The sequence below is a fragment of the Ailuropoda melanoleuca genome, chromosome 18 (genome assembly GCF_002007445.2).
Source record: "Ailuropoda melanoleuca isolate Jingjing chromosome 18, ASM200744v2, whole genome shotgun sequence".
Lineage (NCBI taxonomy): Eukaryota > Metazoa > Chordata > Mammalia > Carnivora > Ursidae > Ailuropoda > Ailuropoda melanoleuca.
Window position 1 is genome coordinate 14,734,298 of NC_048235.1, and position 20,528 is coordinate 14,754,825.

Sequence of the window (20,528 nt, forward strand, 5' to 3'; positions counted from 1 at the left end):
AGTTGGGTAATTTAGAAGGAATATGTGGTGGGTTTTGAGCAGAGTCTGTGGCAGGGATCCTTGACTCCTTTTTCTCCATAGTTCCATTTAGACCGTATTCTCAGAATAATGCCTTTAAAGGCATAAAATAAAAATACACAGGATTACCAAGAAAGTCAAGTATATTGCAGTATAATAATTAGTTAAAGTGTAAAAAAAACCCCAACTCTGATATAAAAACAGATGTGCTTCTTATTAACACATGATGTAACAAGATTTAGTGGTGGGTCTAAAAGTGCAGAGTAATAATTACCACCGGACTAGTGATGAGTGATGATATTTGATGATATCTGCAGGTAGTATTTTCTTTTTAAATCTGTAATTGAATTATGACATAGTTGCAGATACTATGAACACTATGGGGTTTGTTACTTACATTAACAATAGAAGGCTATGCCACATTTCCGTTAGAGGTTAGTGAAAATAAAGTTGGAATTTTCCCCATCCAAGGCCACGGGCTACCTAAATCCCATAAGCCTCTTGTAATAGTTTTCACTGCTCTGTACTTACATACTTTTCCTTATATTTGGTATATTTTTTGTTACTACAATAAGTATTTGAGTTATATTTTATCCTTCCCAAAGTATTTTATTTTTACTATATCTGTATGTATACATTTACATATATAGTATGCATATGTTAAATATATACGAAAGATATTAAGACCATGGGCTATGTAGTAATACTTCTAAATAGCAATGTGCCAAGATTAAAAACTATACCCTTTTCTTCAGTGACTAAGTAATAATGACCCAAAGAGCCATAATCTGGAATATTAGGTATCTCTTCCTAGAAACAGAAAAAAAAAAATCTTCTGCAATTTAGCTTTAAAAGAAAAAAAACCACAGACCTGTGCATGGTTTCAGTTAGAATGGGATTTGGTTCTTTTTCTCAGAGTCTAGAGTTGCTGTTATTAAACTGGCCCATTTAAATAGTGTTGTGATACAGTATCTCACATCCAGGGCCTTTGAACACTATTGAAAAATGCTCACTCTGGATCCTTTGTTTCGTATAAACATGGAGTTTCAATAAGCAAGCAGTAGGGAAAGGAAAAAGCAGGTGGCCCATTCCAGACTTGGATGCGACCCTAGAGAACATCTTCTGCCTGTAAAGGTCTGTGCAATTGCTCAGTTACCCACGAAGCACCATGTCTCCAAGACAGTCCCCCGTCAGCACAATTCCGNAGTGATGAGTGATGATATTTGATGATATCTGCAGGTAGTATTTTCTTTTTAAATCTGTAATTGAATTATGACGTAGTTGCAGATACTATGAACACTATGGGGTTTGTTACTTACATTAACAATAGAAGGCTATGCCACATTTCAGTTAGAGGTTAGTGAAAATAAAGTTGGAATTTTCCCCATCCAAGGCCACGGGCTACCTAAATCCCATAAGCCTCTTGTAATAGTTTTCACTGCTCTGTACTTACATACTTTTCCTTATATTTGGTATATTTTTTGTTACTACAATAAGTATTTGAGTTATATTTTATCCTTCCCAAAGTATTTTATTTTTACTATATCTGTATGTATACATTTACATATATAGTATGCATATGTTAAATATATACGAAAGATATTAAGACCATGGGCTATGTAGTAATACTTCTAAATAGCAATGTGCCAAGATTAAAAACTATACCTGACTAAGTAATAATGACCCAAAGAGCCATAATCTGGAATATTAGGTATCTCTTCCTAGAAACAGAAAAAAAAAAATCTTCTGCAATTTAGCTTTAAAAGAAAAAAAACCACAGACCTGTGCATGGTTTCAGTTAGAATGGGATTTGGTTCTTTTTCTCAGAGTCTAGAGTTGCTGTTATTAAACTGGCCCATTTAAATAGTGTTGTGATACAGTATCTCACATCCAGGGCCTTTGAACACTATTGAAAAATGCTCACTCTGGATCCTTTGTTTCGTATAAACATGGAGTTTCAATAAGCAAGCAGTAGGGAAAGGAAAAAGCAGGTGGCCCATTCCAGACTTGGATGCGACCCTAGAGAACATCTTCTGCCTGTAAAGGTCTGTGCAATTGCTCAGTTACCCACGAAGCACCATGTCTCCAAGACAGTCCCCCGTCAGCACAATTCCGTTGCGGCAAATGTGCCATTTTGTGATTTCCTTTTCTGTCTGAGGCTGCTCATCCAGTAAACTAACGTAAAAGTGTTGCTTGCTCTGACTTCCAAGTTCAGGCATATTTCTGTTAAGTAGACCTCCTCTGCTTGCCTTTGTGAGATTATTATCTACTTAGACACGTGCAATGAGAATCCCAAATAAGGCGTGCCGCGTATTCCATCACAGACTGCGTCACTGAGCTGCTGACAGACGCGTGCTTCCAAGGAGGCGACATCACTACCGTTTTCACGCCGAGTGCCAGGCACTGCCAGCTCGTCTGCACCCACCACCCGCGCTGCTTGCTCTTCACCTTCACGGCCGAGTCTTCATCTCAAGATCCTGCCAAATGGTAAATGTCTGCATTTCTACGTAGAGGAAAGAGTGTTTACGTGAGGATTACTTACCAGGGAATATTCATCTACCGTTTTGTAAAATGTAAGGTCAACAGTTGGAAAACATATTGTCCTTCGATTGAAATATGAAATAGTACAGAAAAAAAAAAGATGTATTTAGGGAGGTCAGGGAGGAGCAGACATGCCCCTTAGTGTGGACTTCCCAACTTCTCTGTGGTCTCGATTTTAATGGTACACTTTCTCTCTTATTTCTCTCCACTTTTATGCCTCTTAATCATTTTGTTCTTTGCTTTTTGATTGATGATTGATATTGGATATTATTTAAACTGGTGCTTTTCCCTCAATTATTTTATTAGGAAATAAATATTTATAAAGGTGGTTTCAAAGAATAGTACAGTGATCCCCTGACACCACCAAGACTTTTTCCATTTCTTCCCTATCTGTCTGTCTGTCTATCTAATCTATCTAACCCTTTGAATTAATTTGAAGACATTGTAACATTTCACCCCTAAATATTTCAGCATACATTTTCCTACACAAAAAGCATACAGTTTTAACAAGAATCCCTTAAAATTGTCCCCCAAATATAATTTATAGCCATTAACCAGAATCTTCTCCAGATTCACGAATTGCCTTTAGTGGTTTTGTGTCTATAGTTATATTATTTTATTTTATTTTTAAAAATTATGTTAGTCACCATACAGTACATCATTAGTTTCTGATGCAGTGTTCCATGATTCATTGTTTGCGTATAACACCCAGTGCTCCATGCAATACGTGCCCTCCTTAATACCCATCACCCGGTTACCCTATCCCCCCACCCCACACCCCCTCTAAAACCCACAGTTTGTTTCCCGGAGTCCATAGTCTCTTATGGTTCATCTCCCCCTCTATTCCCGCCCCCTTATATTTTTAAAATTTTAGAGCATTCCATCCATCACTTTTGTTTCCACGTCAAACTTGAAAATTCAGTAACAAAGCTTTACTACAGAATTAAGTTATCAGCATCTTTGTGTATTATTGCTGCGTTCATAGATATTTACATAGTACCCGGAACTTATGAAATTACAATTCTAGAATCTACAGCAGGGCTTGGCAAACTTTTTCTTGACAAGGCAGGGAATAAATAGTTGAAGCATTACAGGTCCAGAAGCAAAATCAAGGATATTATTTAAGTACTTATATAACCATTTAAAATGTAACCATTTAAAAGTATAGAAACCATTCTTAGCTCATGGGCAATACAAACAGGCAGACAGTTGTTTGACCAACAGGCCATAGTTCACCCACTCCCGTTTCCAGGTAGTAGGGAGTACCATACGTGATCTTTTAAGCGTAGGGATGTTGGAATGAGAAACAAACGCGCAGTTTCGTTAAGAAAATATTTGTTTTGGCAGGAGATAGAGCAGTTTGTTCCTTTCTCTTTGATTTTCTGTGTGCTGGCTTTTAAGATCCATTATTTTAAAACAGAAGTTCTCATTGCAGTAATGTTATTATTTTTTTTAAACAGGTTTACTTGTATCCTGAAAGACAGTGTAACAGAAACACTGCCAAGGGTGAATATGACAGGAGCCATTTCTGGATATTCTTTCAAGCAATGCTCACACCAAATAAGTGGTAGGATGTCTTATTAGAATTCATAAATACTAGTTACTGTGATATGTACATATAGTTACATCACATATGGTTTTAAAACTATAAAACATATAATAATAAAAAAAAAGAAATTACATGCTACAGCAACCACTGCTCAAAAAAAAAAAAACAAACCCCAAAACAAAAAACAACAGCTATAAAACAAAACCCTGCTGTATGGTCATAAAGTCTCCTAACGAAGTTCCTTCAGTGTGGAGTAAAAACTAAGGGTGCACCCCCACCCCTGCCGCCCCATTCATTAAAATTTACACAATAGAAGGACATGTCTTACTACATTAGTCCTCATCATTCATTTATTGTATTTCTCTTTCCCAGCTTAAAGTTTTATATAAAAGTCCTTATTAAACATATTACTTCAAATCAAAAGACCAACTGTAAAGGTTGAGATGACACTTGTCTTAATGGTGAAAAGATTCTTGAATAGGTTAGTAAATCCGTCAAGGGGTTAAGGAGACCAGGGAGGCCAGAGCAGAAAACTGAAAACAGGAATTTACAAGTCCGCACTGTTGCAACAGAAGAAGGACTTTGGCATTCTTTTGCTGCTTCTACCTGAGAGTAGAAATTAAGCGGATTAAGATGAAAACAAAGGACTTCTGAGGAACAGGGGCTCTAGGTGTGGAAAGATGAAGTCAGGAGGGACGGTTGTGCGTTATTCCAGTTGTCCCTGGAGTCTGGAAGATCGCCATATTTTCTGCTTTTGTTTCCAGCTTGCAACAAAAATGTGTACGTGGGCCTGGACATGAAGGGCATGAACTATAATGGCTCGATCGCCAGGAATGTTCAGGAATGCCAAGAGAGATGCACAAATGATGTCCACTGTCACTTTTTCACATACGCAACAAGCCAGTTTCCAAGCGCAGAGCATCGGTGAGTGAGCCAAGGCTGAGCCCAAGGACAGTAAGTGGATCATTACATTCTCTGATGGAAAACAAAAGTTCTCTTCAGCTGGATGCCAAAATTTATTTTTAGCCCCTAAACGACATTTCTATAGTAAATACAGTGCTGATAGTTTTTTTCATAGAAAGTGCATTTAAAGCCCAATTTGGATGCATTCCCTTTATGGTAAGGAGTCTGTCTTTTAGTGACATTGTTACGTAAAAACTCATCTTCCAGCTAATTTTAAAAAGTGATACATTTCTTAACTGGCAGTTTTGAGACAGTTACAGTTGGTCAGCCTGTGCCCTTCCTGGCCTAAAGGATTATAGAATCAAAAGGAAAAAACTACTCAGACCTCTGTAAATAAAAGTTCCTTATCTAAGACAAAATAACTGAAGCCCATGTGAAATGTTTTAAAATCTGCCCCACATCAGGTTTTGAAATAGTCCAGAGATAAATGGGTAGGATATGAAAATGACCTGATCTCTAATGATGAATCTGTGTTCTCTTTTAAAAAAAGTTTAGGGGAAAATGTCACTGACTTTTATATTTAGAAATATTTGCAATGTTTTAGAGTTGTATAGTAAATTATACTTATCTAGAATCCGAGAGAGAGAGAGAGAGAAATAAGTTCAAATGACTAGTATTTGGATTTACCTTTGGGTTTTAACATTCTACTCTCCACATTTACAACAAGGACGTGAGTGCAAAGCAAATAAAGCATCAGAGATTTGTTTCAAAAACAATGATAAAACCCTCAAATTAATAAGCTTTCAGGGTTTGTGTTTAGTTCCTACAACACCTTTTTACATTTTTTATACATTTAAGACTTAACATGGACAGCAAGCAAGGAACTTGGGAGTTGCTGGGTATTATAAAAAAAGTTAAACTGCTAAAATTGAGAAGGGCTTGAGAATTCATTACTTCCTACCTGCTACTCTCCAGACCACCATCCTTCCAAAGCTGGCATTTTTGTGATGAAAAATAAAGTTGACAAAATTCACAGGCTGACCAGGTCTGGGCAGAGCAACGACTCAAGTCCAACTGTCCAGCTCTCAGATCCATGCTTTTCAGAGCGATCCCGTAGCTGGAATGCCCAGGCACTGTCTAAATTGTAATTTCTTACCACCTTATGTTTTTTTTTTTTCCTACTTGTATTTAGAAGAGTAAAACATTTTTCCGTTTTTGTTTTTATTCAGGAACGTTTGTCTATTGAAGTACACCCAAATGGGGACACCAACCAGAATAACGAAACTCAGTTCAGTGGTGTCTGGATTTTCACTGAAATCCTGTGCGCTTTCTAATCTGGGTAACTATTCTTTACTTAGCGAGGTGGTTTAGCCGTTAAATAGTAGGTACTGATGGAACGTATGATGGGCCTAACTTAGGATCCCAATATGTGCTCCCTGATGAAGTGGACCAAATGATCTTTTCCCTTCTTCGTGTGAAAGAATTCATTATGTCCTATATAATTAGAGCTATGTTTGAATTTAAAATAATCACTTCATGTTTCCTAATTTAAAAGAAAATTTGAAGATCCTGAGATAAAAAAAAAACTAACTTTTTACAACATTGTTATTGAGACTTTATCTCTTTAGAGCAATTTTAGGTTCGCTGCAAAATTGAGGGGACAGTACAGCTGTCCCGTACACCCCCTGCCCCAACACACGCACAGGTTCCTTCATTATCAACACCCCCTCCAGAGTGGCACACTTGTTACAGTTGATTAACGCACATGGACACATCATAATCCCCTCAAGTCCACAGCTCACATTCTCATTCACTCTTGGTGTTGTATATTCTATGGGTTTGTCCAATGTCATTACAGTATCGTACAGAGCATTTCCACTGCCCTCCAGTTCCTCTGTGCTCAGCCTATTTGTCCCTCCCTCATCCCCCACCCAACTTTTCATATGACATTTACAAATATGATGACTGGGATTTTACCGATTATATTGGTGAACTGATTTCTTAAGCATGGTTTCTTCTGTTGTGCAGCTTGTATTAGGGACATTTTCCATAGTACAGTGTTCGCAGACAGTAACATTGACAGTGTCGTGGCTCCGGATGCCTTTGTCTGTCGCCGCATTTGTACTCACCATCCCAGTTGTTTGTTTTTTACCTTCTTTTCTCAAGAATGGCCAAAGGAATCTGAAAGGTAAGGAGTTAAGATTAAGATTAATGTGTTATCTTTTAAAACAACTGCTCAAAACCCATCATTAACAATTCTGAGCTACTACACATTTGATCTAAAAGTCTGCGGAGGGTAGATCAAAGTGGCAAAGAATTCCTAGCTCCTCTCTTTCCATTCCGCACCCAATGGCCACACATCCCGTGTTAGCAAGCACTCTTGTTTTCTTTAGCTGAGGGAGGTCCCTGCCTTCAGCAAAGGGAGAGTAGTTCTGAATGGAATGAAGAAAATATGGATGACCATTAAGAGGCAGCTTAGTTCAGTTCCCAGGGTGAGATCATTGAGCCCGGAGCAGGAAGAGCTGGGAATATCAGCGAAATGTCAAATCCAAAGTGAAGAAAAGGGAAGTAAAGGCCTACGTTAATGGAATTGGGGCAATTTGGGAGGGAGGTTTGAGAATTGAGGTGTTGTTTCTCGTACTGATGGGTATTAATACAGGAAACCATAATAAAGCATGAGAAATTTCTTTGATCATTAAAGGGATATCTGTTGGGATTGTTATTCCTCAATAATAAGTCTCACTAAAAAAAAAAATCTTAAGATGAAGTCGGCTTCAAAATCAGGTTCTCTATATTATCTGAATCAGAATTCTCAGAATCCTCAGTATTTGCTTGATTTGGCTGCCCACGTGGGGAGTGTGTCTCCAAGAGCAATCCAGCCAGGGTAAGCCCTCAAGTTCCTTGTCCATCAAACAAGCCTGGTTTTCCATTGAGCAACTTTCAGAAGTACTAAGTCTGTCACATGAAAATATATCTGTTGCCTTCATTTACTCAACAACATAATATAATTTATTCGGTACCTACTGTATACCAGGCATTGTTCTAAACACCAGGGATACATTGATGAGTTAAACAGATAAAAACCCTGCCCTACTTGGACCAGAGTGGAAGTGATACAGAAGTAATCAGTTTGGTATATGTTGTCCATGAAGAGCCAAAAAGATTTGCTGATGAATTTGACGTTGGCTCTGGAGGAAAGAAAGAGTCCGTGATTGCTCTAAGACTTTTGGCCCAGGGAACTGAAGGGATGAAAAAGCCCATGGCAGGGCTGCAGATTTCATGAGCAGATTTCAAGAGGGAAGTGATGCCTAGTAGACAGCCAGAGAGAAATGTTGAACTGGCAACTGGAAAGAGAAATCTGGAGCTAAGAAGACGGGTTCATGTTTTAGATCTGTGTTCAGGTGTCGCCAGCATACATGGTAATTAAAGTGGCTGAGACTGGGTGAGACCGTCAAAGGACCGAATGCAGTCAGAGAACAAAGGAGATGCAGAGATTGAGCCTTGGGACGTCATAAATGTCACAAATTAGAAAGATGGCTTTGTACTGTTGGGTTAATCACTGCTCTTTTTCTTTTTATTCCTTTTATGAAACTCCCAATCAATACTTGTAAGAGGAGTAACACATGGATCTTCGATACAGGGTGAGAGAGGGAGATGAATGCTACAAGCCAAGCTTGGCTTTTTAAATTTAAATTAATTAAAATTAAATAGAAGTATATATGCATTTCCACAGTTGTATTAGCCACATTCCACGTGCTCACTAACCACATGTGGCTAGTGGCCATTGACTCGGATGGTACAGACATGGACTATTTCCATCACTGCAGAAAATTCTCTTGGACTGCACTGCTCTAGACTGTGACTTGGGGCTAATTAGGAAAAGTTCCATCTTTCCAGGAAGATGCTCCTTGTGTGGAGCCTGTGTTGGATTTCACTGATCCCTGTCTAAGCCAGGAATAAATCTCCGTCCAGAGTCAGCCAGCAACTATCCGTAGCATGAAAATGATGGAATCTTTGAGATGGGCTAGGAGTGTTGAAAGAAAGGAGGCAAAGAAGGAAAATGCTAGGAACACTGACAATAGAACCAGCTCAGAAAATTTTTATGGAGGCAAGTGGTTTTGTTTTGGAAAATTTGTCTACCACCTATGGATCATGGGGTCTGACTCACTGATTTATGATGAGTACTTGCAAAATGAGAAAAATTTCACTGTTCAGTACCAACATAAATTGCCTTTTGTATGTGCTATAAAAAATGGTTCTTTTCTTCGACATGTCTTACACAATATACTTACATTTCCCTTTTTTTTTTTTTACGGTTAGAAATCTTTGTCTCCTGAAAACATCTGAAAGTGGATTACCAAGTACACGCATTAAAAAGAACAAAGCTCTTTCTGGTTTCAGTCTGCAAAACTGCAGGCACAGCGTCCCAGGTAAACAGCGAGAGCACTTTCTCCCGACGGATCTCAGCACACCTGAGGTTGATGGGGACTAAGGTTTTGTGTCTCATATCTGATCTGTGGTTTGCTGCCTAGTGTTCTGTCACTCCTCATTTTACCACAACACTGATTTCTTGGGAGAAGAATTGGACATTGTTGATGCGAAAGGGCACGAAGACTGCCAGAAAATGTGTACCGACACCATCCGCTGCCAATTTTTTACCTATTCCCCATCTCCAGAGTCTTGCAACGGAGGGAAGTAAGACCTACGTCGAGTCACACAGACACGCTTGTCCGATCTTTTAGAGCGGGGCGTTATGTTTATACTATTTTGTTTCCAACCTGCAGGGGTAAATGTTACTTAAAACTTTCTTCAAATGGATCTCCAACTAAAATACTTCATGGGAGAGGCGGCATCTCCGGATATACATTAAGGTTATGTAAAATGGATAATGGTGAGTTTAATGTTACCTGAAAAAAATACTGTGGGAGAGGTTACACTATACCAAATATATCATGACCGAGAGAGTCACTGGTAGCCACAAAGGGGAGAGAATTAGTACAGTAACGAACTTAGAGGCAGTTTTCTGTTATTTTTTGCTCCTGTCACACAGGCTGACCCTGCTTTAGAGGGAAATATTGGGCCTTAACTAAACTCTGCATTGCCTAGTATTACATGAGTACGTGTTTTAACTTGACGCGTTTGTACAGCTGGTATTTCATGGTGAGGCTCGGGTTTCGCCAACACTTTGATGTTTGATTCTTGTTGTGAAGGCCAATGATCTTCTTATTCCTTAAAATTGAGTATCAGCCAGCATTTTGGTTAGTCAGATCATTCATTTTCTGTCCATTGGCCATTACTTGACCTTTAATTGAAACATAATTATCATATGTTTGAAAGATTATGTATTTATTCAAGAAATATCGTAGCTTCTTTTTGAGAGCCTTCATTCTTCTAGATTGTCTCTAACTGTTCTGCATATCTATGAATATTGGTAAAACATTTATAGTAAAACCTTGTTTATTTATAACAATGAGTGTGGTAGGGTAGAAAGGAAATAAAAACATTGTCTAGATTAAAAAAGACCTCTAATACCATAAAAATTATAATGAAAAATCACATCAGCCGTGGCTAATTCCAGTGGCTAATTTCTGAGCGTAGTCACAAGGGCTGGTTTGTAGGCAAACAGAGTGATCTAAGGGACAGAACTCCCAACAGGAAAGAAGATACCCATTATGACTTCAGTACTTACTGATTTACATGAAACTGCATTTTAGACTAGTATTGCTTAATGTCCAATATTATAAAGCACTACAAATTTAAGATTCAACTGAGATTTAGTGAATAAAAAGAAGCGATGATTTTACTTTGTAATAGTTTGCAGACTATAAAAATCTTTTGTGTCAGAATTATTTCTCTGCTGAGAAGGTGAGTAAATCCTTAACTTCTGAGAACTTATTTCATAGCGTATACAGTATTGTGTCCAGTGCTAACATCCTAAGTAGGAAACTATGCCTTTCTGGTGTGTAGAGGAATCTGACGGGAATTTTTGGATGGCCCAAGCTCCTTTAAAATTCACCCAATGAGGTCATATCTCAAATAGCCTCTGTTTTCCTCACAATACATTCACTTGAGACAGAAGGAGCATTTATGATAATGCTTTTGTCTTAGTTTTGCTAAGCACTAGAAGGGACACTCGGCACTTGGCAGATTTTGTTGTTAGAGATGTTGATATAGTCTCTAAAATGGGAATCAGCCCTTATACCTTAAATTGTGGAATCCATTCCTCACCTTCCTCCTTTCATTATCTTCTTCTCTGATAAATGTATGGATTCTGGTCCGTGAAGGCTACAGAATATATCAGGTAGAAATTGATAGCTGAAGCAGAAAATAAAAGATAAAAGGAAATAAAATCTAACGACTTTTTAGGGCACCTTCTGAAACTAGATAATTAGATTTTCTGCATTAGACTAGATGAAATAATACCCGAATGGGAGGGGATATCTACCTGAGATATTTATCATGTCTTAAACTGCCATTGGTCTTCATAACTTTTTGAAGCTATAGAGCAATTGCCACCAAATCTAATCCTGACACAAAATCTATCGCGAAACACAAATTTTCAGCATTTTGTTTAAACTGAGAGACAAAAGAGAATGAACAAGACCTATTATTTATCCCTAAGAAAGTCTTTTTTGTTTGTAACATTTTAGTTACTGTTTACCTATTAATTTTCCTAAACTTTGCCTTTCCTTTCTTGTAAATCATAACGGCTTCCCTGTAATTCCAGAATCTAGTCAAATCTTCAAAATGTTTCCCTGAAGCTAATCTCACTCCATCTACTCTCAGGTGAGAACTCTTCTCTCAGCATCGCAGCCTGTTTAAGCTTTCACAAGCACGTCAAACTTGTTCCTGTCTCCACATTCTACCAGCTGGGGTTTTCTCTAAGACTCCTTTTCCTGACCTCTCTTTCTGTTTGAAGTCTGCCTCAGGATTATACATCCATTTCCCTGTTGAGGAAAGTAAGGCCTAGAGATACTGTTTTACACCCACAAAACCAGGCAACAGACCATCTAGGACTTGGCTTTTGAGTAGTGACTCTTGCTAATTTCACACTCCTCCTTCAGCTAAGGCTACCAAGCCTCCTTGATCCTCTGGTCCTTGTTATTCTGAGTGTGGTCTGGGTGTAGCATATTGACGTCACCGGTGAGCTTGCTAGAAAGAGTTTCGGATCTCGCCCCAGACTGAATAGAATCAGCATTTTAAAACACAACCAGGTGAAAAAAATAAAGTAAAAAGAAAAGATAACCCGGTGATCCATATGCACATTAGAATATGAGAATTGCTCTAGAAAACTGTTGTCTATGAGTGCCTCATTGCCACTCTGCCTAGGTTATTGGGCCAGATTTGGCCAAGGCTCCCATCAGGAGGGTGGGTGCTCCTTTTGGCATGGCAGGAAGTGGAAGCAGAATGGACTGTCCTGCCCAGGGCAGCGGAGATAGGAAGAAGCAAAGGGGTGAATCGGAATCAAAGTCCTTGGAAGATATCATGGGTTGAACCTGGAGAACCTCAAACTGTCAACAAGGCTAAAAGGCAGAAGCAGTTCACAAACAGAAGAGCAGCCCGGGTTTGGATGGAACCCAGCTGGAGCAGGAGAGATGGGGACCAAAAGCCAGCCTGAGGGGAAGAAGATGGGGGGAACCGGACAGATGCTGTAAACTGAGTGGAAGGTGCTCACTTTTCTTTGTAGCAATATTCTCAAACTTCAGCAGGGCTGATTGAAATTCAGATTACTAGGCTCCGCTGTCCAAGTTCCTGATCTGTTACGTCTGAGGGGAGCTCAAGACATTAAGTTTCTAACAAATTCCCAGGTGATGTGATTAGGTCCAAGGGCTGCACTGGTTAACTGCTTTGAAAGGGTTATCATGTGAGGGAGGATAAGACAGCACGCAATGCCGGATGAGACTTTGTTTGGATGCCGGATGAGACTTTGTTTGGGGGCATGTAATTACAAGGTGCCTTAGTCATTCCATTTTCCTGTGCATGCTTCACTTGCCAGCTTGATTATAAAATTTCTTCAAGTCAGGGTCATAATAAAATATTGAATCGAGGGAAGGTTTTCTCCTCTTTGTGCCTGAAGGAACATAACTACTGATGGAAAAGGAAGATTTAGGAAGCTACTCATTGCAACCCTTCTGTTGCAGAGTGTACAACCAAAATCAAGCCCAGAATTGTTGGAGGAACGGCATCTGTTCATGGTGAGTGGCCGTGGCAGATCACTTTGCATACCACGTCACCCACCCAGAGACACCTATGTGGAGGCTCCATCATTGGAAACCAGTGGATACTAACAGCTGCTCACTGTTTCGACGAGTCAGTACCATTCCTGTTTTTATTAGTTCCCCAGGCTCACACATATATTAAATCTATCATTAGCATTTTAGTAAATACTTTAAAAATGTAAATTATCCTATTTGCTAAATTAAATTTATAAAATGGAAAAAAAGGCAAAAGGGAAGAACCACTTATGGTCTACCAACATTAGATTAGGTACAGGAACATGATGGCATATTATTTCACTTCCCCATTTAAATGCATACACACGCCCAGCAGTGTTCTTGCTGTTTCCCATCAGGACGTATCTTCTGTGCATCGTCTTGGGCCTCGGGTCCAGAACTAAACACAAAGATAATTTCCCCTTCTCTAAATCTGTCATTCTCTCTCTCCCTCACTTCTTCCCTCTCTTCTCTCTCCCCCCTCCTCCGTCTCTCTTCACCTCTCTCTCCCCCTTCCTCCCTCTCTCTTTCTCTGTCCCTGTGTTTCCAAATACAGAAGGAAGAGTTCATTATGAATCCTCAAATTGGATTCCCTACTTAGGTCAATTTCAATATTGTCCAAACCTAAAAGCTCCATCAGGAGAGTATATGTATCCCAGGGAATTTTAGTTGGCCAAACTTGCTCTTTGCACTTCACTATTCTGTTTCCAGACATGGTATTGTGTGTTTGTTTTTGTTTTTCATCAGTATGTAGCATACTCACATTATATGTTTGAAGTCAGTAGTCTCCTTTACCTTTTTTTTTTTTTTTAACCTTTTCCATATGGGAAAATGGAGTGCTAGAAAATCTGAGTGAATTTCTCAGGATCACAGCTAATAATGCTAGGGTTGAGACTAGAACTGGAACTCTTCATGAGAGGGAGATCGAGAGAAAGAGTGTGTGTGTGTGTGTGTGTTGGGTGAAAAGAGCCTTCCTTCATTTTTATGTGTTTAATATAGTATATACTAATCCAGAGCTTTCTACAGGAAGAATATGTGAGTGAAAAATCCTAGCATGAAATCACTCCTTTCCATCAAAAAGCCCATCACCTGTAGAAAAGATTAGTAATAAGTAGGTAATTAGCAATACAGCTCAAATGTTTGGGAATTATTTGGTAATGGAAATCTCTTTTCTTCTTATTGTTTGTTCCTTAGGGTAGAGTCACCTAAAATCTTGCGTGTCTATAGTGGCATTTTAAACCAATCAGAAATTAAAAAGGACACATCTTTTTTTGGGGTTCAAGAAATAATAATCCATGACCAATATGAAGTGGCAGAAAGCGGGTATGATATTGCCTTGTTAAAACTGGAAACTGCAATAAATTACACAGGTATGTTGCAATTTTAAATGGGAAGTTATCAGTAATGATTACCTAGATGTAATGTTTAACACCCGCAGTTTCATGGCCTGACCCCAGCCACCTCAAGGTGGTGTGATCATGAGAGAGAGAGGATCCACAAAGCTAGACTTTTAGTCTGTTAAGACTGGCAACTCTTTCCCGATTATTAAATCTTACTGTGGGGAGTGGGGTGAAGAGCTAAGTTTTCTGCAGGTTTTCTCAGATGCACCAAATGACATAACTCTATAATATATTGGAATATTAAAGATGATTTATATCTTTTAGGGACAAAAGAATTGCAGGTCAGAACAAGTGAGCAATTACTACAGGGTCACAGACCTAGTTAGAGAGATGGAACTCATGGGGAGGGCTGTGCCTTGTCTCCCCCTCATTCCCTCACCAACCCAGTACATGATGGATAATGCTGACCATGAGGAATGAAAATGAATAGCAATGAGGCAAAACCCAAATATAATAAATAGAGAACACACTACATAATATAAAGTGAAAGAAGAGAGTCTCTTGGGGGAGAGAAGATATATTTTGATTCTGGTGACTAAACTATGATTTTTAAAATTTAGATGCTCAGAGACCCATATGTCTACCTTCCAAAGGAGATAGAAATGTAGTATATACTGATTGCTGGGTGACTGGATGGGGCTACAGAAAGTTAAGAGGTAAGAAATGACGTTTCTCAGTGTGCTCCATCCTAAAGGTAAAGAACACAGCTCAGTTTTACCCTTTTCTTGTGTATCAAGGCATACAGCTACAATGTGAGTAAAATAACCACATCCTTCAACTACAGAAAGCATGTTAATAAAAATGAAAAGGCGGGGCGCCTGGGTGGCTCAGTCGGTTAAGTGTCTGCCTTCGGCTCAGGTCATGATCTCAGGGTCCTGGGAGCGAGCCCCGCATTAGGCTCCCTGCTCAGTGGAGAGTCTGTTTCTCCTCTGCCCCTCCCCCTGGCTCATGCTCTTGCTCACTTTCTCTCTCTCTCTCTCTCTCAAATAAATAAATAAAATCTTTTAAAAAAATGAAAAGGCAAAATTTCCCAAGTGAGGAGGATCCCACATCTGTTTGATTGGAAATTTTAAATATGACAATGTCTTTAAAGACTAATTATTTTTAATGAAGTTTAATGTGAAACCTAGCACTTTTCATGAAATGTCCTGGCCTGTTACCCAGTTATTTTCTCTGGGCAGTAATTCCAGTTAGAGGCATACTTAGTTTTGAACTTAATGTTAGTAAATAATCTTTTCTCTATACTTTGTAATTATAAAAGGTCTATGAGGTAAACCTAATGTTTTTTCTAGATTTTTATATAAGTATGATTTTGATTTTAAATACATATCTTTATATTACATATATATGATTATTCCATTAACAAGCCAAAAAATTTTTTCAGGCAAGATACAAAATACTCTCCAGAAAGCTAACATACCTTTGGTGACAACTGAAGAATGCCAGATAAGATACAGAAGGCATAAAATAACCAATAAGATGATCTGTGCAGGTTATAAAGAAGGAGGGAAGGATGCTTGTAAGGTAAGAGTGTTTTCAACCAGTTGAATATATTCACATTAGAATGTTTAATGCATTTTTTTTTTGAGAGAGAGAGGGAGAGAGAGAGGGAGAGAGAGAGAGAAGGAGAGAGAGAGAGAGGGAGGGGGGGTGCACAAGTAAGGGGAGGGGCAACAGGAGGAGGAGAGACTCCCAAGTAGGCTCCACACATGGAGCCTGATGCGGGGCTTGGTCTCATGACCCTGAGATCATGACCTGAGCCAAAATCAAGAGTTGGACACTTAACTGACTGAGCCACCCAGGCACCCCAGAAAGTTTAATGCATTTAAAAAGCAGTCTTCTGAGAACCATGGTATATTTGTTTTGCTTACACTGAAGTTTATTAAAGAGGCAAGAGCAGAATTTTAGGCAAAATCACTCTGAAGAACACGTATTTAAGATGAGAAGCATCTGAACTCATCTATGCACCTTTTCTTTTTTCCCCCCATCACAGGGAGACTCAGGGGGCCCCCTGTCCTGTAAATACAACGAGGTCTGGCATTTGGTGGGCATCACCAGCTGGGGAGAAGGCTGCGGTCAAAGGGAACGGCCAGGGGTTTACACCAACGTGGTTAAGTATGTGGACTGGATTTTGGAGAAAACTCAAGCAGTGTGAAAGAGTCCCCAGATGCCCCTTGACACTGTGAAAGGAAAACCAGGTTATTTCTGGGAGGAGGGTTTTGATTTCACTGAAGACAGATGCTGGGCTGCCATTTTCCTCCACAGGTTATGCTATTGAGACAGTAACGCATTGAAAAGGGTCGGTATTTGTGAGAATGTGCCAAAAGAAACAAATGGTCATTTCCAAAATTTCCATTCTATGATAATCAGTTTGTTTTCAGCATCCAGTCTCTTGCTTTTTTTTTTTTTTTAAGGATTTTATTTATTTATTTGACAGAGAGAGAGACAGCCAGCGAGAGAGGGAACACAAGCAGGGGGAGTGGGAGAGGAGGAAGCAGGCTCCCAGTGGAGGAGCGTGATGTGGGGCTCGATCCCAGAACAATGGGATCACGCCCTGAGCCGAAGGCAGATGCTTAAGGACTGAGTCACCCAGGCGCCCCAGGATTTGTTTTTTGATCACACCTCACTGAGCCAAAGAAATACCATACGGTGATATTTTTTAAGATTCAAGTATTGATATTTTTTAAGATTCAAGAATCAGGTTGTGGCACGAGAGGCTCTGGGAGAACTGCCAAAAGCAACCACCATAAGCAGATCTGTGAAGCGAGAAATGGCAACTGGAGAAAATGGGAACAAGGACAGTCACCCTCAATTTGCAAGAATCTGTACTCTGCCTACGAGAACATCTTTCTTTTGTGAAAGAAGAATTTGATTCAATGGCCAGTTTTCAGAATAATCAGGAATCTTTGTCATTTCAATCTTTTTTAAGAGGGAGAGTGAGAGAGAAATGGGTGGGGGGAGGGGGAGGGAGAGAGAGAATCATAAGCAGGCTCCATGCTCCGCATAGAGTCTGACTCAGGGTTTGATCCCACGAGCCTGAGATTATGACCTGAGTTGAAATCAAGAGTTGGCCACTCAACCAAGCCATCCAGACGCTCCTGTCATTTCAATTTTTAATGTTTTTAAATTAGTTTGGGTAGACATAAGCCATGAGTGCATGTGAATGTGGACTCTAGAATTTCTATCTGGGAAAGGATTGAAGGCTGTAATTCCCCTGGAAGTGGTATCTTAGGGGAAAAATCTTAAAGTTGTACTTGCCTAGAAAACTATTTGTGTGTAGATTGTATATTTATTCAGTGGTTCTGGGTAAGGGAAGCCGATCGAGGTGAGGGGGAGCAAGCTAGAGCCTTCCAAAGACAAGCTGCCACTGTGAGTGTGAGTTTACAAACCTACATTCATGGTAATAAAGGGGTTGGACAGAAAGCAATACAGAGTAATCCAGACTGCAGGGAAAAACAATTCGGGAACAAGTGGATGGCCATCGTAGAGTCTTCATTATCTTCACAAGAGCTCCCCGTACACTAAGTGTTGGGGTTTCCCCTTTAGTGTATTTGCCTGGTTATTGTTTCTGATGTGGTGTAATAACTGGAATGTGCACCGTCTCCACTGCAGTTTCCAACCTGTGTCGACGACTTTACGTCACATGCAGTATGGAAAATACTTAGCACACTGAACTATGAGGACACTGGTAAGCAGGTGGCGATGTCCCTACCTTCATGGAGCCCCAGTCTCGTTAGCGTGAACAGCACAAGTAAAACAATTCAATGAGAGGGATGCACAGGGCTCGACCACCACGGAGAGGAAGAAGAGCATCCGGGGCAGGTTCAAAGATTGGGATTAAAATGAGTTTGTGCTGAGGAAGACAAACGAAAAATAAAAGCAAGCAGAACCCCAAATCAAAAAGACTGGGATGGTCTAAAGCGGCCAGATCCAAAAAGCTTAGAGTCAAACAAGACGAGACCGAAACTTGAGCTCCATTAAAATGACCAAAAACAGCAGTAATTATTTTATTACCTGCTTATTACCTTAGTAGTCTTGTGTAACCCTTCACATTTAAAAAAATGTTAGGTTATAATTCTTCATAGGAATAGATCTTTCCTCTACATTCCCCAGTTGTGTCATTTTTGTCGTTCAGGAGAGGAAGAGGCATGAAAGGTGGAGGAGACCATGTGTTACTAATCCATTTCTGAATAAACATTTGTTCTTTAAAAGAGGGACAGAGAGAAAGATCTTTCTGGAAAGTCTTTCCTGACAAATATTTGAGAAAAACACACGTTAGTTGTCATACTTAACACTGTATATTATCTTAATTTTTGAATGGTAAGTATATGTCCATGATTCAGAAATGAGTGAACAGGAAGAAGGTATAAAATATAGCTTATACCTATAATGAGAAGGTTCCCTGCTCCACACCAGAAGATTGCACACCCTAACCCCGTTCGGCACTGTTCTCTTCTTCAGGCTCTGCCTCGGAGATATTTCTGATTGGTGCACAGTGGGCTTCCTCAGTCTGTTGTTTACACAAGTACGGTATTCCAGCATGGGGATTCCAAACACCGGCCGCCTACTGATGGACACTTAAGTGGTTTTCAATTTTTTCACTCATTCATTTGTGGTAAACTTGTAGCATATATCCAGAAGTAGAATTGCTGAGAACAAAACAAAAAGAGCAAATGCATTTGTAATTTTGGTAAATATTATCCAATTTCTTTTCAAAAACCTGTGACAGTTTTCTCTCCCATTACCAGTAGTATAACAGAGGTTCACACTTTGGCTAACTTCATGACATCAAACTTTGAAATTTTTGACAGCCTGATAGCTGGGAAAAGGTGACTCGATGTAGTTTTGTTTTTTCAATTTTCTTTTTTTCCATATATTTATTTGACAGAGAGTGAGAGCACGCAGGCAGGGGGAGCAGCAGAGGGAGAGGAAGAAGCAGGCTCCCCGTTGAGCAGGGAGCCCGATGTGGGGCTTGATCCCAGGACCCTAAGATCATGACCTGAGCTGAAGGCAGATGCTTAACTGACTGAGCCACTCAGGTGCCCCTGCAATTTTCTTAATATAAATGACATTAAACATCACACGTATAAGGTTACCAACTTATTAACAGCTTAATTTTTATTTAAATATTAATTCAGTTACCATGTAGACGAAAATAAGTGTATGATTATTGCAGCCTTATAAACATGGTAAGAATTCTTGCAAGAAAAAAAAAAAACCAAAACTTCCAGAACTTACCTTGTTCAAACTGGACAGTAGCTCAGTATTGTGAAAAAATTGGTTGGCTATCCTTTTCCTTGCATGTTCCAGACAAATTTGGGGTGGAAGTAATGCCATCTCTGGTTCCAGTGATGGAGCCTATCTTCCGCCCTGGGAATGAGTCTGTGGCCAATCAGGTCTAGGCAGCTGGCACATGGCCTCCCCCAGCTACTGTGACTGGCTCAGAGATGTCCGTCTGAGCGACATTTAAGACTTTGATTGCCAAGGGAATGGCTTTCTCCTCCTCCTCTATGTGAACGAGGAAGCACTGGTTGTGGTGGCAGCAACTTTGAGAAGCCAGCCCAGGGCCCACCAAGACATGGAGATAGAATGCCCGAAGCCTGAACGAACTCTGGGCTCCCTTGTTCCATAGCAAGAAATCCCCTTTCGTGTTTAAGGCAGTTCAAACTGGGTTTTCTATTACTTGCAGTGGAAACATTGAGATGCACTGGGACTTAGTGTCCTAAAGTATTATTACCCTGATTCAATTAAATTTAACCTACATATATTTGGCACTTATAACTGTACTATTTGATGGGACATAGTTTTTCTTCTAATTTTAAAAGTCCTGTTTTCTTGAATAATTTTAAGAATTCAAAGAAAGGTTGGTTGGGACTCTTTATAGAGCCATTTCTCTCTCTCTCT

The 20,528-nt window shown here is 39.6% G+C and overlaps 1 protein-coding gene across 2 annotated transcripts in view; it reads left to right on the forward strand.

Annotated features, from left to right (window-relative positions):
• F11 (coagulation factor XI) overlaps positions 1 to 17,007 on the forward strand; it is an 18,801-nt gene extending 1,794 nt beyond the window's left edge. Inside the window, exons 2-14 of one of the 2 annotated variants that reach the window (XM_019803969.2) lie at positions 2,343 to 2,505; positions 4,020 to 4,126; positions 4,873 to 5,032; positions 6,241 to 6,350; positions 7,040 to 7,199; positions 9,332 to 9,441; positions 9,544 to 9,706; positions 9,796 to 9,902; positions 13,153 to 13,321; positions 14,419 to 14,594; positions 15,185 to 15,280; positions 16,009 to 16,148; positions 16,618 to 17,007. In XM_019803969.2, the coding sequence (XP_019659528.1) occupies positions 2,343 to 2,505; positions 4,020 to 4,126; positions 4,873 to 5,032; positions 6,241 to 6,350; positions 7,040 to 7,199; positions 9,332 to 9,441; positions 9,544 to 9,706; positions 9,796 to 9,902; positions 13,153 to 13,321; positions 14,419 to 14,594; positions 15,185 to 15,280; positions 16,009 to 16,148; positions 16,618 to 16,779 (1,823 nt within the window). In that variant the 3' untranslated portion in view covers positions 16,780 to 17,007. Of the gene's footprint in view, positions 1 to 2,342; positions 2,506 to 4,019; positions 4,127 to 4,872; positions 5,063 to 6,240; positions 6,351 to 7,039; positions 7,200 to 9,331; positions 9,442 to 9,543; positions 9,707 to 9,795; positions 9,903 to 13,152; positions 13,322 to 14,418; positions 14,595 to 15,184; positions 15,281 to 16,008; positions 16,149 to 16,617 lie in introns of those variants that run through there. The other variant, XM_034647599.1, reaches the window with a different exon arrangement.
• The last annotated feature ends 3,521 nt before the right edge of the window (positions 17,008 to 20,528 follow it).